The sequence below is a fragment of the Protopterus annectens genome, chromosome 3.part0, assembly GCF_019279795.1.
Source record: "Protopterus annectens isolate FY-2018-M chromosome 3.part0, PAN1.0, whole genome shotgun sequence".
Lineage (NCBI taxonomy): Eukaryota > Metazoa > Chordata > Ceratodontiformes > Protopteridae > Protopterus > Protopterus annectens.
This window is the reverse complement of record NC_056731.1, coordinates 1,320,660,561-1,320,677,729: the sequence shown is the minus strand read 5'-3', so window position 1 is coordinate 1,320,677,729 and position 17,169 is coordinate 1,320,660,561. Positions and strand designations below refer to the sequence as shown.

Genomic DNA, 17,169 nt, shown 5'->3' with positions numbered 1-17,169 from the left:
ATCCGCTTCTCTGCACCCCAGAGGCCCTATTCTAGGAACCAAAAGGGTCAGAAGAAGATGTGGTTCCGGAAGTCGCAGCAATCCCAGCCTGCTCCGGACAACCAGTCCTTCCGTGGCAGAGGAGGACAGGGAGGACGCCGCCCTAGAGGCAGAGGGGCTCCCAGGAACTTCAGGTCCAGAGAACCCTTCTCTGAACGGCCCACGCAGCAACCCTGAGGGGTTGCCCGGCTGCTCCACTCTGGAGGCAGTCGGGGGACGTTTTTCGGGGCACCTAGCGGCATGGGAGTCCATAACATCAGACCGCTGGGTTCTCCAGATTATATCCAGAGGATACCGTATCCCATTTCGTCACTTACCAAAATTGAAGTCCCTCCCAGACGTTCCACCTGGTCAACGGGAGGCCGCTTTGGCAGAAATTGGCCATCTGCTAAAGAAAAGAGCCATCCAGCCCATTCCCCCAGACCAGATCGGATCAGGGTTCTACTCCAGGTTCTTTTTAGTGCCAAAAAAGACGGGGGATCTAAGACCAATTTTAGACCTTTCTCTCTTGAACCTGGCAGTTCCCAAGGAGAAGTTCCGAATGGTCACTCTGCAATCTATTCTCCCCCTTCTGGGAGAAAATCACTGGATGTGTTCCATAGACCTCAAAGATGCGTACTACCACATCCTAATGGACAGGCGCTCCAGGAGGTTTCTCCGCTTCCGGCTGGGAGCCAGTCACTACCAGTTCGGGTCCTTCCCTTTGGGCTCACCACAGCCCCCAGGGTGTTCACCAAAGTATTAGCAGTGGTAGCGGCCCACCTGAGGCTTCTAGGGGTGCAGGTCTTCCCCTACCTGGACGACTGGCTCCTTACCGCCCCAACAAGGCATCTACTACTATTGGCGCGAGACTCCTTTCTCCATCTTGCTCCCAGTCTGGGCATCACTATAAACACAAAGAAATCCAACCTAGCACCCACACAGCTCTTAGATTTTATAGGGGCCAGGTTAGACACAAGGAGTTTAAAAGCCTTCCTCACTGCGGACAGAGTTCAAAATCTGCAGCTCCAGGTGCGGGCCATTCTCCACTCAAGTTCTGTTCCGGCAGAGTTGGTCCTGAGGGCTCTAGGGTCCATGGCGTCTGCTATAGCACTTCTTCCAATCACCAGGCTCAATATGCGCATCCTCCAGTGGACTCTCTTAGTACAGTGGTCATACCTTGCTCTTCCTATGCATCATCCCATTGCGATCAGCAAGGCTTGCAAGCGGTCCCTCCTGTGGTGGCTTCACTCCCCAGATCTCCACGGAGGCCGCCCATTTTGTGCTTCTCCCCCTCTCGCCACGGTGACTATGGATGCCTCCCGCCTCGGGTGGAGGGGGGCATTTTGCGGGCCGGACCTTCCAAGGCATGTGGAACGATTCAGAGACCTTACTGCATATCAATGTTCTAGAGATGAGAGCAGTGCTCTTAGCGTTGCTAGCACTTCAGGACTTTCTTCCCTTGGGAACAATTGCGATTCAATCGGACAACATGTCGGTTGTCTGGTATATCAACAAGCAAAGAGGAACGAGGTCTTACCCTCTTTGTCGAGAAGCCATGAGAGTTTGGGAATGGGCAATCTCCACCAACCGCTTTCTCATAGCAACGCACATTCCGGGTCGGTCCAACATCCTGGCGGACAAGCTCAGTCGCACCATTCTGACCCCTTACGAGTGGTCTCTCAATACTCAAGTAGCGGAACGCATATTTGCACGGTGGGGAACTCCTTCATGCGATCTTTTTGCCTCTCCCTCAAACACCAAGTGCGACAGTTTTTTCGCTGTGATACCTCCTCCAGGAGGTTCCCCAAGAGACGCTCTGGTGCATGCTTGGCCACCCGGTCTCCTGTATGCTTATCCCCCCTTGCCTCTGATGCTCCAAGTTCTTCAGAAAGCCTCTCGGGTGGGTTGCAGAATGATTCTCATTGCTCCGTTTTGGCCTCGACAGATCTGGTTCCCCTTCCTAAGGTCTCACTCGGTGAATCCCCCTTGGATTCTAGATCCCATTCCGGATCTGATATCTCATCCATCCTGCCTATCTCTTCCGAACCTGGACAACCTGAAGCTGACCGCTTGGCTGCTCCAGTTCCACTCTTGATCAGGACTCCCGGTATTTTGTCCCCTGTTAAGGCGATCCTGGTGGCAGCTCATAAACCGTCCACTAGGAAAGTCTACCGTAGCAAATGGAAACGGTTTTCTTTGTGGGCGGAGCAGCAAGGCCTGAACCCCTTCACAGTTCCTCTCCCTTTAGTGCTTGATTTCTTAACCACTCTCTTTAACGATGGTGCCAGCAGTTCCACAGTCAAAGTACAACTTGCGGCAATTTCACATTATCACATTGGTCATGACTCCAGTCCACTCATGTCGGCCAAGTTGTGTAAAATTTTCCTTAAAGGTACTTTCCTTCTCAGGCCCCCTGTAAAACAAGCGGTTCCTCCCTGGGACCTTTCCTTAGTTCTCCAGGCCTTGACCGCCCCCCACTTCGAACCAGCGGTTACGGTAGATCTCAAATTCTTGTCATTCAAGACTGCCTTCTTAGTAGCCATTACTTCGGCCAAGAGAGTTTCAGAGCTCCAAGCATTATCAGCTAAACCTCCTTACTTGGTCTTTCATCCGGACCGTGTTTACCTCAGGACCAATCCGTCCTTTCTTCCTAAGGTAGCTTCTGAAGCAAACATTAATCAATCCATTAACCTCCCTGTTTTCTTTCCTAAATATGAAAAGAAAGGTGAATATAAGCTTCACTCCTTAGATGTTCACAGGCAACTTAGATTTTATCTAAACAGAACGGCTGGTCATAGGCAATCCGACCAGTTGTTCATTTCCTTTGCTAAATTTAATTTGGGCAAGCCAATTTCTAAAGTCTCTCTGTCTCGCTGGATTTCACAATGTATCTTATTGGCTTATCAAGCTTCAGGAAGGCCCGCACCGGAGGGTGTACATGCCCATTCAACCCGGTCAGTCTCTACCTCGGCAGCCTTTAAGGCTAGGATTCCTCTAGATGATATTTGTGCAGCAGCCACGTGGGCTTTATCTCATACTTTTATTTCCCACTACAAGTTGGATCTGGCATCTAGGGGTAGAGCATCCTTTGGCTCCGCGGTGCTCCGGAATATCCTTCCATGATGGCCGCCCAAGATTCAGGTAGCTGGGGACTCTGTCCCACAGGTTGCAGACAAATGAATCTCCTACTTCAGATTTAGAAGTTATGTACTCACCATAACGTTCCGAGTAGGTGTATTCATTTGTCTGCAACCATCCCGCCCTCCTATCCCCCTGGCCTTTCAGTTTCCTGCATATGGTGTGTTACCCTTTTCAGGGTGTTCTTGCTGTTGGCAAACTCGATCTGAGGTCATGAGGGTAGAGCAGGGCATTATGGGTGAGGGGAGGAGCTGAGAGCTTGGATCCATAGCTGGTAAACCATGCCGGTTCGGATCCGATATCGGATCCATAACCCACAGGTTGCAGACAAATGAATACACCTACTCAGATGGAACGTTATGGTGAGTACATAACTTCTAATTTTGGTCGCTATTACTTCTGCCAGACATATTTCTGAACTTCAAGCTTTATGTATCAAGAGTCCATACTTGATTTTTCATAGAGATAGAGTGTCTTTGAGAACTAATCCGTCATTTCTGCCTCTGCCTTTCTCTCTCAATACAAATAAATCTAAAATCCTACTATACCCCCCTCTAAGACCTTTTCATTCAACAAAAATGATTTCAAAGTTCTTAGCCAAACTAACTCACCCATAGAAGTGGTGCCTTCTGCAAAACTCCTAGGCATAACTGTGGACGAACACCTCAAGTTCGACACACATATACAACAAAATATTAAAAAAAAACACCAAAAGCTAGGTATGTTGTATAGGAGCAATCGCTTTCTCTCTCACTCCACTAGACATACTCTAGCCACTACATATCTTCTCCCTTCCTTATTATATGGGGCTTCTCTCCTAACCAATTTGTCCGCCTCTACAACCTCCAGACTAGAAAACCGTTACAATAAAATCTCTAAATTTGCCACAAATTCAAAAAATTCCACCCACCACTGCCTCACCCTTAAATCATTACATTGGCTCGAACTTTCAAACCACCTTGAGTACCTGCAACTATCCACAGCACATAGACTTGTATTTCATCCTACAAAATGCCCTGCTGTAGCTAATATCCTTCCCCCTTATATTCCTAATAGAACACTCAGATCAGAGCATCAGAATCTAATTGCTATCCACAAACCTAAGCGTCCTGCTGGCCAGCTTCTCCTCTCATATGCTCTAGGCAAAAAATGGAATTCCCTCCCCACCTCACTAAGAACCACTCCTAACTTTGACAACTTCAAAACCCAGCTTTTCAAACATCTGTCCACTAAATGGAAATGCACCTGCTTCCACCCTACTTAATCTCCTTTCTAAGTCTATACCCTAGGGGTCCCTTCTTTCCATACTTTAACTCTCTACAGTCTCCCATAGTCTTATACCTATTACCCTTCACAAGCTCCCTATAACTCCTTAACTTTACTCCCTCTAACCTTCTAACAATTACTACAACTATGCTCACATGAATCAACTTTGTAAATAATGTAAATATTGTGAATAGTTTTCTACTTCAAAAACGTGCATGTTAATCAAGCATATCCAAAATTCCTCTCTTTATATATGTAACTGACTTCCACACTCAACACTTCAGTACCATTGCTTAAAGGAAACTGTATAACCCGTAACGTCTCTCTCTAGGAATTCTGCTAACTATGCTTGTGAATATTCTTATTTTTTAACTCTTTTTACAATTTTATCTTGTATACTCCTGTGTCTTATTGTAACAGATTTTGTACAATGCTGTCTTGGAGCTTTTCACCCCGGGCCTCCACTGAAAACGGGTCATGTTGGCCCAGTGGACTTCCCCAGTAACCAAACTGGAAATAAAATAAATAAATAAATACTCTTCCCTCATTAGACCAATCATTGAGTACAATGGCCATTTGGCATGTACCTCACTAGACACCTGCAACAACTGGAGAGGCTGCAAAAGTACCTCACAAAGAAGATCTTAGGCCTTAAACACTTGTCCTACATGGACAGACTCCAATAACTCCAACTATTCTCTGTCTCATATTGGCTACTTAGAAACAATCTCAGAAACCCAATCCATCCTCATCACATTCCCCAGAGACCTCAACCCAATTTCCACAATCAAAAGAACTTGCTGGAGGGACAGGTTCATAACCCAGAGACTAGTCATGCTATGTAATAGACTTCATATACATGTCAAGCAGAGCACCTCTCTGGCCCTCTGCAAGAGAAATCTGAATGAGTGGATGGGGAATAGAAATCTCACCCCGGGGATCACTCCAGTGGCTATACCCAATAGACACACTGGAAACTAACATCAGGTGGCACAATGTCAGGGTAATCCTATGGGTTAGGCTTGTAAAGGCTCCATGGCCATTCACCTGGTACACACCTATGAACCAGTGGATCTCAGTACTGGCATACATGTGTGTGCATTAGTGTGTATAAAAGTGTTTGTGAGTGTGTAAATATGTAGGTGAAAGTAGTTTGAGGCCCTTCTCACCCAGTACACCTCCAATTGCCATACTTTGCAAGGGTTGGTGATGTTATTCACTGTACAGGTACCTTGGGACACTCTTCAGCCTACAAGCCTCATGGTGTGTGCAGTACATGCATAACATTATAGTACCAATAACTAGATAGGTAGGGGTTCTAATCTGAGACTTGGCAAATGTGAGTATGTGTGTAAGTCTAAGTGTGTTTATTTGTAAGATACAGTATTCTGAGGCCTCACTTTCCCAGTACACTGTCCATTGCCATACTTTACAAGGGCTGGTGATGTTGTTCACCTTAGAAGAACCGTGGGACAGTCTTCAACCTCTAGGCTCCATGGTGCGTGCAATAAATGCATAACACTGTAGTAGCAATAACTAAATAGGTAGGGGTTCTAACCTCCATCCTGACAAATGTGTTTGTGTGCGAGAGCTGTATCCTGTGTATGTGTTTGAGTGAGAACTATATCCATTGGGGGTTGGGTTTTACATTTTTAGACCATGGTACTCCCAGTACATGTCCCAAGGTACACTTTACAAAACCCTCAGTCTTCATCAACCTTAGAGGTATCTGTTGACACTCTTCAGCCCAGTAAGCCCCTTGCTGCATGCAGGAACTATGTAACAGTATGGACTGACTAACAAGATAGGCAGGGCTGCTAATCTCAGTCCTGGAAATGTGTGTATGAGTGTATTTGTGTTTGTAAGTGCGTATAACTGTAGGTTAAACTATTTTGAGTCCATTCTCACCCAGTACATCCCATTGTCATCCTTTACAAGGACCGGTGATGTTGTTCACTTTAGAATTACCTTGAAACACTCTTCACCCAGTAGGCTTCATGGCATGTGCGATAACTGCATAACACTGTAGTAGCAATAACTAGATAGGTAGGGGTTCTAATCTCTGTCCTGACAAGTGTGTGTGTGTGTGTGTGTGTGTGTGTGTGTGTGTGTGTGTGTGTGTGTGTGTGTGTGTGTGTGTGTGTGTGTGTGTGTGTGTGTGTGTGTGTGTGTGTGTGTGTGTGTGTGTGTGTGTGAGAACAGTTTCCTGTGTGTGTTTGAGTAAGGACTATATCCATTGCGTAGCCATGGTTTACAATTTTAGGCCATGGTACTCCCAGTACATGTCCCAAGGTCCACTTTATGAAGCCCACTGTTTACATATACGCTAGAAGTATCTGTAGACACTCTTCAGCCCTATAAGCCCTGTGCCACGTGCAACAGCTATGTAACAGTATGGAATGAATAACATGATAGACAGGGCTGCTAATGTCAGAACTGGCAAATGTGTGTGTGTGTGTGTGTGTGTGTGTGTGTGTGTGTGTGTGTGTGTGTGTGTGTGTGTGTGTGTGTGTGTGTGTGTGTGTGTGTGTGCATTGTTGTGTATAGCATTGTTTGTGAGTGTGTAGACTCATAGGTGACAATATTATGAGTCCTTTCCCACCCAGTACACCCCCCCTATTGCCATACCTCACAAGGGCACATGATGTTATTCACTTTACAGGTACCTTGGAACACTCATCACACTATTATTTCTGTGCCACCTGCGATAACCACATAACACTGTACTACCACTAACTAGATGGGTAAGGGTTCCAAACCCAACACTGGCAACTGTGATCTTGTGCGTGTGTGTGTGTGTGTGTGTGTGTGTGTGTGTGTGTGTGTGTGTGTGTGTGTGTGTGCGTGTGTGTGTGTGTGACTGTGTGTGTGTGGAAACAGTATTCACTGTGTGTTTGGTTAACACAGTATCCTCTGGGGGTGTGTTGTTTACCAATCTGTGGTGTGTTCCACCCACTACACTTACCATTGTCCACTTTACAAGAGCTGCTGATGTCAACCACCATAGACTTACCTGTATACACCCCTCAGCCCTATAAGCTCTGTGGCGCATGCAATAACTGTTACACAGACCTAGTAAATGTGTACATATACAGCTGTACCTCGGCTATGACATGGTTGATGTGTGTCAGCAGGATGTGGCAATGTCTGCAGGGCCACATCTTGCTGGCACACAGACACCTAGAACACAAACAGAATACAGCATGTGAGACTACAGTCAGTCAGCATTACTAACACCAATAATGCATCATGGCGGAAAAGGTACACACACTCTGAAGTATACCATTACAAATGCCATTTGATCGCACCTTACACAGCAGTACATAGCTAAACTGTACTTAATTCACCCTGTGCATCAGAACCATATTAGCATGTCCCTGCATCGGTGGTATGGATGACAGGGATGTGGCACAGGTGTCATCATATGCACATGGTGGTGTGTGGGTTTGCCAGAGGCCTAGGCTGGGCCATATGGTTGACATCATGTGTGTGTGTTTGGAGGGGTGTTCTATGAATAGACCATGCAGACATGGTGTGTATGTGTCTGGAGGAGACCTGGTTGTGATGTTGATGTGTGTGTGTTTGTATGTACACAGTCATGCCATGTGGCTGCCCTACACAGGGGTATGTTGGACAGCTGTGGACTGTACATGCCAGGGAGCACAGTTCATTGTCTCCGGCCACGGACAAGTGAGCCGGTCCTGCCAGGGGTCTCACTGCCACCACCAGGCCCAAGGCCAGATGCAGTACTACTCCCCAATGGTGAATGATGTCTGCTGGATCTGTGTCCCTGATGGGACTGGCCAGGACCACGTGCCCATGGCCTGCTGCAGTGTGCTGTGGACATCACCCCCCCTTTGGTAGTGCTGGTGGTACTGCCACAACAGGAGTGTGAAGGTGCATGGCCCTGTAGACCCTCAGCTGATTGTGGTACTGACCTACATCCATGTGGCTGCCAGCCATTTCCCCCACACGCTCCAGCACAGACATTGCATGGGCAAGGAGTGCCATGGTCTCACTCCACTGTCTATCCATGACAGTATTTTCATGTGTGACCTCAACAAGGTCATGTAGGTCGCCACGGACACCAGGAAAATGTGCATCCAAGACCCTGAGTATTTGTCTGATGTTGCGGTCAGTACGTGCCTGTGCCTTCATGATGGCCCAAAACATGTGTCTGGTGACACCTGCTGTGGTACTTGCGACATGGGCTTGATGGGCAGTGGTCCTTTGTTGAGAACCTTTGCCCATCTGCCTGTGTATGACCTCGCCTGCTCACTGCCTATGGCTGGTGTCTACATTCACACTTGCCGTACTCAACACACTAGTCTTTCCATGCCACCACCCTTACCCTGTCCACTATCCATACCTGCAGGGGACTGAGTGTGTGTGGGCATACTGACTGTGTGCGGGAACATGGGTGAAAATGGGATGCAAAACAATGGCATAGGTTCAGGCACTGATGACCCCACCTCTGACTCACTATGACCAGCATCGTCATGGGAGTCCACTAAGACACTGACATGAGGTCATGAGAGGGAGGGACACCAACCCCTGTGTTCACCTGCCAGGGGAACACAACATATGTAAAGTAATACCCTGCAGCATTATGTTTGCTGAGATGAGATACACACACACACACACACACACACACACACTCCTGGTATAGTCTGGCACAGCTGTGACACCTATGGGCCCATCAGGGCGGACCGTACGGTAGTTCTGCCTGCCACGATCCAGCTCTATCACTGCTACTGTCCGGCCCACAACAAAGGGTGACAAATCCTATTGTGCGATGGGCCTAGTAGTAGAATGGTAATTGTGGGCAGGACCAAGGCTATTGGAGTGAGCTATATAGTGTCACAAAGTGCATATGCACGTACTGTAACAGCTGACCTACTGCTATACAGACCACACACACTAACAAGGTGTAACAATATGTGATGATAACTGATGAGGGGACAGGACTATACACTCTTACTGTAGTACATACACAGTTCAGACTCACAGGGATTCATTTAAGACAACATTGCAGAACAGTCTGCTATACATACAGGACACATGTAAAGTACTAGGTGCATAGCCTCATAAGATGGTACCAGGCTATTGGCCCTGATGTCCTCATAAGCCTGGCCCAGACTTCTGCCTATGCCCCTTCCAAGCCAGCACCTCTTTCCCCATCCATCTGGGACACACGCAGGATCCCAGTGGTGTCTCATCCATTTCCCATGCAGTCCATCTTCCTCTTCCAGAGGGCTGTACATGTACACTGCTAGACATGGGGAGGGAGTGTATTTTACAGACAGCGTATTGTGTGGGACACACCACACCATCCCGCCAAGTACTATATATGTCACAGACCAGGTGAAGGCCTTGCATGTGTGATGCGCGAGTGCAGTATGTCCTACAGATATGCAGAAACGCCATCAAGGCTGGTTTGGACATGGGCTTGTATGCCAGATGCAGGTCACCTATGATCAGTCTGTACGAGACTGAGTACAGGGACAGGGCTTTCAGCCTACCTGTATAGGATAGGTGTGGCAGACCCTGAAATTGCCTGATCAGGAACCTCCGTGGTCTCTGCAACTGCTGAATTTGCTTGACAAAGTACATGACAAAGGAGCCATTGTACTTGGTAATGTGTCTGATGAGGGTGGAGTACAGGGATGTTGTGGCCTCCTGGTTCCTGGATGACATACCCATACTTGTGAGGTAGGCCATGTAGACAGCCTTCCATACAATGGTGCCCACACGGTGGGAAACTGTCAGGTTGCTACCAACCTCGGTGCACAAGTCACCTCACAACTGATTGCATGCTCAGTACATTATTACTGTCATACTTAGTGTTTATGACATCTGCCACAGCAGGGAGAATGATGTCTCTCCTGGCATTCAGTTTGCAGTAATGCTTCTTGCACCAGTCATTAATTGGGTGAGTGCCTCTTGGGGGATCCTCACATCAGTAGGGGAATGTAAGACAGTGGCCAGCTTGCAAGCATCTGTACACCTGGTCAGCCACAGACCACTACTTTTGTCCTGTACCTCAGATACGTATATCTCGAACAGTAGAGGTCCGCAGACCAATTATTGGGGTACACTGCTTTGGAAGAATCTACTACTAGAGGTGGTTTCCACTACTTTGACCGTGTGGGTACTATCATTGGGCCAGTTAGCTACCCATCTGGTAACATGCAGGTTGGTGCCTAGCTGTGTAGGTGTATGTATCCTGGCCGCCTGGAGATTATTGTGAGAGAATTGGGCTAGGTGAAGGTAGGCATTGTTCTCCATCTTTCCCTCGTCCTTGTGTTTGTTGACCACTTCAGAGACGTCGGCCAGGTTTAACAGGCCTGATCTCCCTTTGACAATACCATGCTGTGCGGGCTCAGGCATTTCAGTGTTGTTGATGTCCCTGCTCATAATGTCCTTGATATTGCCTTCCATGCCCTTGCCGAGCGGGCTAGTTAGGCTGATGTGCATATGATTGCCTGGGTCGCTGGATTGCTCCTCCTTTGTGTATAGGGATGACAGTGGCTGTCCTCTGTGCAGATGGGATAACACCAGTGCTCAGACTGTGGTTGACTACAGTGCGGAATGGATCTGAGAGCCCGTGCCTGTGTTCATGTAGGATGCAGCCAGGGATGGTATCAGGCCTATGGAAACTTCTGTGTGTTGCCTTTGAGAGGGCATTATGGACCTACTTCCTGATTATGAGGGGAGGGGGGCAGGTGCTGTGCATGCACATGTGTACCAATGGGGGGACAGGGGGGGTGATGTTTGCACTTTACCTGTCTGCAGCTGGCTGCCTATATCTATGCCATATGTGTATGTGGTATTATTGACCACCACTACAGAGCAGGTTTGTGTGTTGCATCTGGAATTGCAGACACATGTGGGGAAGGCTTAGTGATTGGCCTTAGTAGATGTGTCCAATTTGCACTCAAAGATAGCCTTAGGGTAAATCATCTGTGGCCTTATTTGCTTGTGCAGATCAAGATGATTGCTTCCAGTGAGGCACCCATTCCTTCTTGGCCCTGTCCAGCAATTATTTCCACTTATTGTGGTATTTGTGTATTGCTGCTGTCCAGCATGGGCATTTACCCTACGTTGAGAGAGATGATGTTCTCCTGTCAGGTATTGCTGAGTCCATGCAGCTATGTAGGTGCCCACATAGTATTGTGGTATGGACCTGGACACTGCTGCTAGTTCCAACAGATGAGATGTTGACTGTATAGCTACTTTTACCTGCTCTGAGGGGATTTATAGTCATTTGTGTACAGTTAATTCTGTTTGACACTTTAAAGGGGGGGGGGGATGTTGACCTGAACAGTGATGGCTATGTGATCAAATATTACCATGGAGGATGGCACTGTAGGAGTGCTACAGTGGCTACGCATGTTGGTTAGGACCAGGTGCAGGATATTTCCACCTGTCATAGGAGTGTTGACCGGCTGATCCATTGCATTGCCATTGACAAAGCCAGGGAATCTATGTGCATTCATGTTCAGGTGGCATAGTTCATGCACGCTATGGTTGGGTATTTGAAGTCACCCAGGAGCAGGGGAGATGACTGAATCCTGACAGATTCCAGCAGGTCCCAGTAGGTGTGGTGGGTGTCCATAGTCATGGTTGGAGGCCTGTAGCTAGCTGTGATTTGAGTAAGTGTTTTGTCAACTGTTAACTGCACTCACAGTGTCTCCCATTTGTTATACTGTTTGGCTAGCCTGGAGGTGTGTATGTATGTGTATATGAAAAAGCTCAGCAAAGGGCTGAGCGAAAGCGCTTGATGGGATTGTTGGTGTGAATATTCTACAATAAAGCGAAGGTTTTTTACTCTACTGGCAGCCTTTCATTTTCTACTTGTGTGGAAGAAGGAGTACCAGCATTTGTTTTGGACTTTTTTGCTTCTGGATTTCCAGCGCCACCTTTGCAGCCTTGGAGCAATTTGTTTTACTGGCTTCTTGTCCTTTCTGGCAGTTTTTTCTTGGTGTTTTGCTTGTGGTCCATGGCGGAAGAAGTGGCACAGAGCACTTTCTCTGACACCCCTCAGTTACTTAGACCGGGAGAAGACAGTACTCCTGTCACCAGGGCGGAGTTTAATCAAGTTCTCGATATGTTAACTCAGTTAACTAGAATGCTCAACAAAAGTGGAGTTGAGCAACCAACGACCTTGCCAGGTAACCAGCAGCATGGTGTGGAGCGGAAGAGAAGGCGCATCTCAGCCCACAATGAGCGATCTGGCAGTTGCCCTTCTTTAGGCGCTTGTAGTCAGCAGGGAAGTATGAAGCAAGACGGGAATGACAATAATAAAGATAGCAACGTGCTATTAAATGAAACCGGAGCGCAGGAGCAGCGTTTCGATTTCGGAGCATGGGCTGGTCAACAGTTTTGGTTTCGTCAAGGTACTGTTCATTCCAATAATAATAATTTAAGTAGTAACATTGGCATAGAGAAAGATTTTGACATTCTTCGTGACAAACTTTATTCCTTTAAAGCCAACCAATTGGAAATAGATTATTTGAAAGAATGCATTAAAGTGAGAAGAGTACCAAAAGGACTTAGATGCTTCAAGTTTCCCAACAATGTGCAAAAGGACTCTAATTATTATAAGAAATTATGTGATGTGTTTAACCGTGCTGGTATAGACATGTTGGAAGTCATGGTAGCGGAATATGAAACGAGAGCTGACACTTTACTACATGATTTGAATGTTCTAAATAGTAGTCTAGTTAATGATGAGAAGTTTACATCTGTCAAGTGGGGTTATGATAATATTTTTAAGGAGGTTGACCAGCACTGTTTAAGGATTCTGAATCGAAAGATCCACAAGTTAGAGAGGGATTTGAAGGAATATAATGAAGGGGTGGCTTACCCACTGCATACTAAAGTTAAACAATTCAATTATAACAACAGTAAGGTGCAGGGAAATTTCAACAATAGTCACAGGATTGGGTGGCCTACGAGGCACCAAGAAATAATCGTAGGTTTGCAGAAAAGGAAAGGAGTACACCCCAGCAAGATTTTCTGTTTCCCCCGAACAAGGAAGGGGGGGGTGGAGCAGGTTTCCCCAGGGGTGGCGGAATCAATAAGGCAGTTTTTTCAAGCTGCTCCAGGTGCTTTAGCAATTAATGATGCTGTAAATAACACAGATGTTTTAAATAAAGTGATGGTGGTAACAGAAAACAATTTTTCTGTTTACAATTATACCAACATTAACTTGAGGAGAGAACATTTTGATTTGTTCACAAAAGGATTACATTTTGTTCCAGCATTTTCAAGTAGATTAGAGCAGGATTTGATAGACTTGAAGCTGTTCAGTAGACAATTAAACTTACTGCTTTATTTTAAAGGGGAAATTCCTTCAAATATGGGACTCTCTAGAAAGAGTGTATTCAATCCACCTATGGATCCAACAGTAAAAATATTTGAAGAAATGATGGAGAGAGATATTAGGATGATTGGCAGAAATAAACAGAACAGTACCCCCCAAAATATTTGCATGAAGGAGATGAATTTGATTAAGGAACTTAGAAGCAGTAATTGTAGGGCAATGAAAACAGATAAGGGGGGGGGTCTTGTTTTGATGTATAACACAGAATATGTTCACCACATTAATGGGATGTTGCAGAACCCAGAGCAATATGAACAGGTATCCAGCAATGAGCTACACATGGCATATTCCAGAATTGGTTTCATTTTGTACAATCACCTTTTGCAAGGTGTTTTTAACGAAAGATTGTATAACTTTTTAACTGTTCCCAAACCAAGAATTCCTGTAATATTTGGGATCCCGAAAACACACAAAGGGTTGGACCCCTTAAACTTCAGGCCTATAGTATCAGGACAGGGGAGTATTACAGAACCTGTTGGAAAATTTATAGATCACACCTTGAAACAGTTTACAGCTTCCTTAAAATACATTTGCAAGGATTCTTGGGATTTCCTCAGGGGCTTACAATCCCTAGAATACCATCCGGATTTTTTGTTAGTTACTATAGATATTGTTCAACTTTTTCCTAGTATACCGCATTCTACAGGATTAAATTGGTTTAGTGATGTTTTAGTCAATGAAGCTAAATTTGTTCCCAATACCACCAATTTACTGGTGGAACTCATGGAATTGGTTCTGGAAAACAATTTTATATGCTTTAATGGCCAATTTTTTAGACAAAAATCGGGCGTTGCAATGGGGGCGGCCTGTGCCACCGTTTATGCAAACATTGTGTTGCATAAATGGGAACAGACATATATTTTTGGCACAGAATGGTCACGATATATTAGGCATTATGTCAGATTTCTTGATGACATTTGCCTTATATGGGAAGGTACCAGGGCCAGTGTCCAGGAATTTATTGATTACATCAATTCCACCACCTCCTTTTTAACCTTTACGCATTCTTTAAGCTTGGATAGCTTAAATTATTTGGATGTGTGTTTAGTTAAGGATAATGTCAATAATAGATTTAATTCCAAAGTATTTAGGAAACCCACTTATTCAAATGCATTTTTGCATTTTCAAAGTAATCACCCTGATTATCAAAAAAGAGGAATAGTCAAGGGCCAATTTATTCGTGCCTCTAGAATGTGTAATACATCACAATTTTTCAGAGAAGAAGTTAATTTTTTAAAAGAAAGATTTTCTGAAAGAGGGTACCCAAGTGGTTTGGTTGAGGAGCTGGCGAAGGAAGTGAGCACTAATAGGGGGACGAAATACCAACCACTGCTGATTAACACAGGTATGTTAAATTGCCAAATAAGCAATAGATTGCAAAATTTAGAACAAAAGGGATACATCCACACTTTTGGTATTGACTCGGGCATTGTAGAAAGCAGTGTAAGAAAATACTGGCCAATTTTGAGACTGGATGACAGGTTGGGCAGTATGATCCCAGAGTTTTCCAGATTTGTTAGACGGAGAGGTACCAACTTAAAAGAAATGTTGGAAATGAAACAGACCAAACAAATGGGTTTAAATGTGAACAATAAAAAAGAAGGCACATATAAATGTGGAATGTGCAAACAATGCCCAGCGATATTTAATGGACACAAGTTATATTTACCATCAAGAAAATTTTTGTCAACCGAGGGGCTATTACAATTGTAATGCTAAATTTATTGTTTACTTAGGCTTATGTATGAAATGCAAAAGTTTTTATATAGGAAAAACGGAGAGAACTTTAAGAAGATGAATTTATGAGCATTTTATGACATAACTAAAAAAAGGAAACTAATGCTTTTTACAGGCATTCTCTTTTTTGTCCCGATATGGAGATTAAATTCATCATTTTGGAACAGGTAAAAGCAGATGTTAGAGGGGGTGATTGGGAGACCCTGTTGGAACACAAAGAATTGATATGGCAGCTAAGACTAGATGCAGGAAGACGGCCAGGTCTAAATGATGCTTGCAGTATCAGCAGCGTCTTGAAATTAAGGAAGGCAAAATTATAAATTTAAGGCCATAGTGTCTGTAGGATCAATTGAAAGGGTTTTCCAGAGAGCAAGCTTCATGACAATTATAGACAGGCAACATAAAAATATTTTTAAATTATTAAACAGACATGTGGTTTAATATATACCTGCTCGACCATTATCTACAAGAAGGCCTAAGCAAGTAAATGTACATATGTGGTTTATTAATTTGATGTGTGCAGATGGATTTATTCTATTATTGTGTACATTCAATGGAAATTGAGCGATTTTAAAAATGAGTATGCTTGGCAGTGCTTTGCATTTTTATTACGTAACAAGTTTTATTCTGCAAAAACTGTTTGGAAATATCCCTTTGGGGAAAAAGAAAGAAAAAATGGTTAGTAATTTGATGTTTGTAGACGGATTTATTTATTTTACTGTGTATACTCAACAGCACCTAGATGAGTTTAAAAACGAATGAGTTTTGCAGCACTTTGCATATTTAACATGTAACAACTTTCATTTTGCAAAGGCTGTTTAAAAACATTCCTTGTAGGAAAAGGAAATGAAGGGTTAAATGGATAAAATTTTTTCCAATTAACCAATTAATTATACAATTAGCTGAATTTTATATGTATGTAAGGAGTGTTCACTTGAAGGTTATTTTATCTTGAAAAAGCTCAGCAAAGGGCTGAGCGAACGCGCTTGATGGGATTATTGGTGTGAATATTCTACAATAAAGCGAAGGTTTTTTACTCTACTGGCAGCCTTTCATTTTCTACCTGTGTGGAAGAAGGAGTACCAGCATTTGTTTTGGACTTTTTTGCTTCTGGATTTCCAGCGCCACCTTTGCAGCCTTGGAGCAATTTATTTTATTTGTATGTATGTGTATGCTAAGGTTCATCACTCCATCTCCTGTGGCTTTGCAGGCCTCTATTTGGGGTCTAAACTTATGATGGGATGAGTAACCTGGCATGGTTGGTGTGCTCTCCCCAGCTACAAAGCAGGTGTCGGTGAATGCACAAATGTTGGCATCCTACAGGGCAAGGTACGCTTGCATTGACATGGGTTTCAGGGTAAGACACCTAGCTCCTGTTAGAGCAAGACATCTGCACAAGGGCACACATCAGTGGTGGCCAAAGGCCAGTAAATAGTGTCACTTTATGAATCTAGCTGAAACACAATTAGTTGCCAGCAAAGACAGTGTCACATTCACAGGTCTACTCTGCAGGATATGACATCTGACAATCAAATGTATGCTAATATGTTATGAATTCATTCTTTAATGGTTTGGCAGTGATGTGCCAGACAATACACAACTGTATGAGGCATTGACTA

General features: G+C 44.8%; 1 protein-coding gene across 1 annotated transcript in view; it reads left to right on the top strand.

Moving 5' to 3' along the window:
• Positions 1-15,870, top strand: part of LOC122797061 (echinoderm microtubule-associated protein-like 6) — a 3,800,753-nt gene extending 3,784,883 nt beyond the window's left edge. The window contains exons 42-43 of the mRNA XM_044065838.1: positions 12,268-14,071; positions 15,718-15,870. Coding sequence (XP_043921773.1) covers positions 12,268-14,071; positions 15,718-15,870 — 1,957 coding nt within the window. The remainder of the gene's footprint in view (positions 1-12,267; positions 14,072-15,717) is intronic.
• Positions 15,871-17,169: the final 1,299 nt, after the last annotated feature.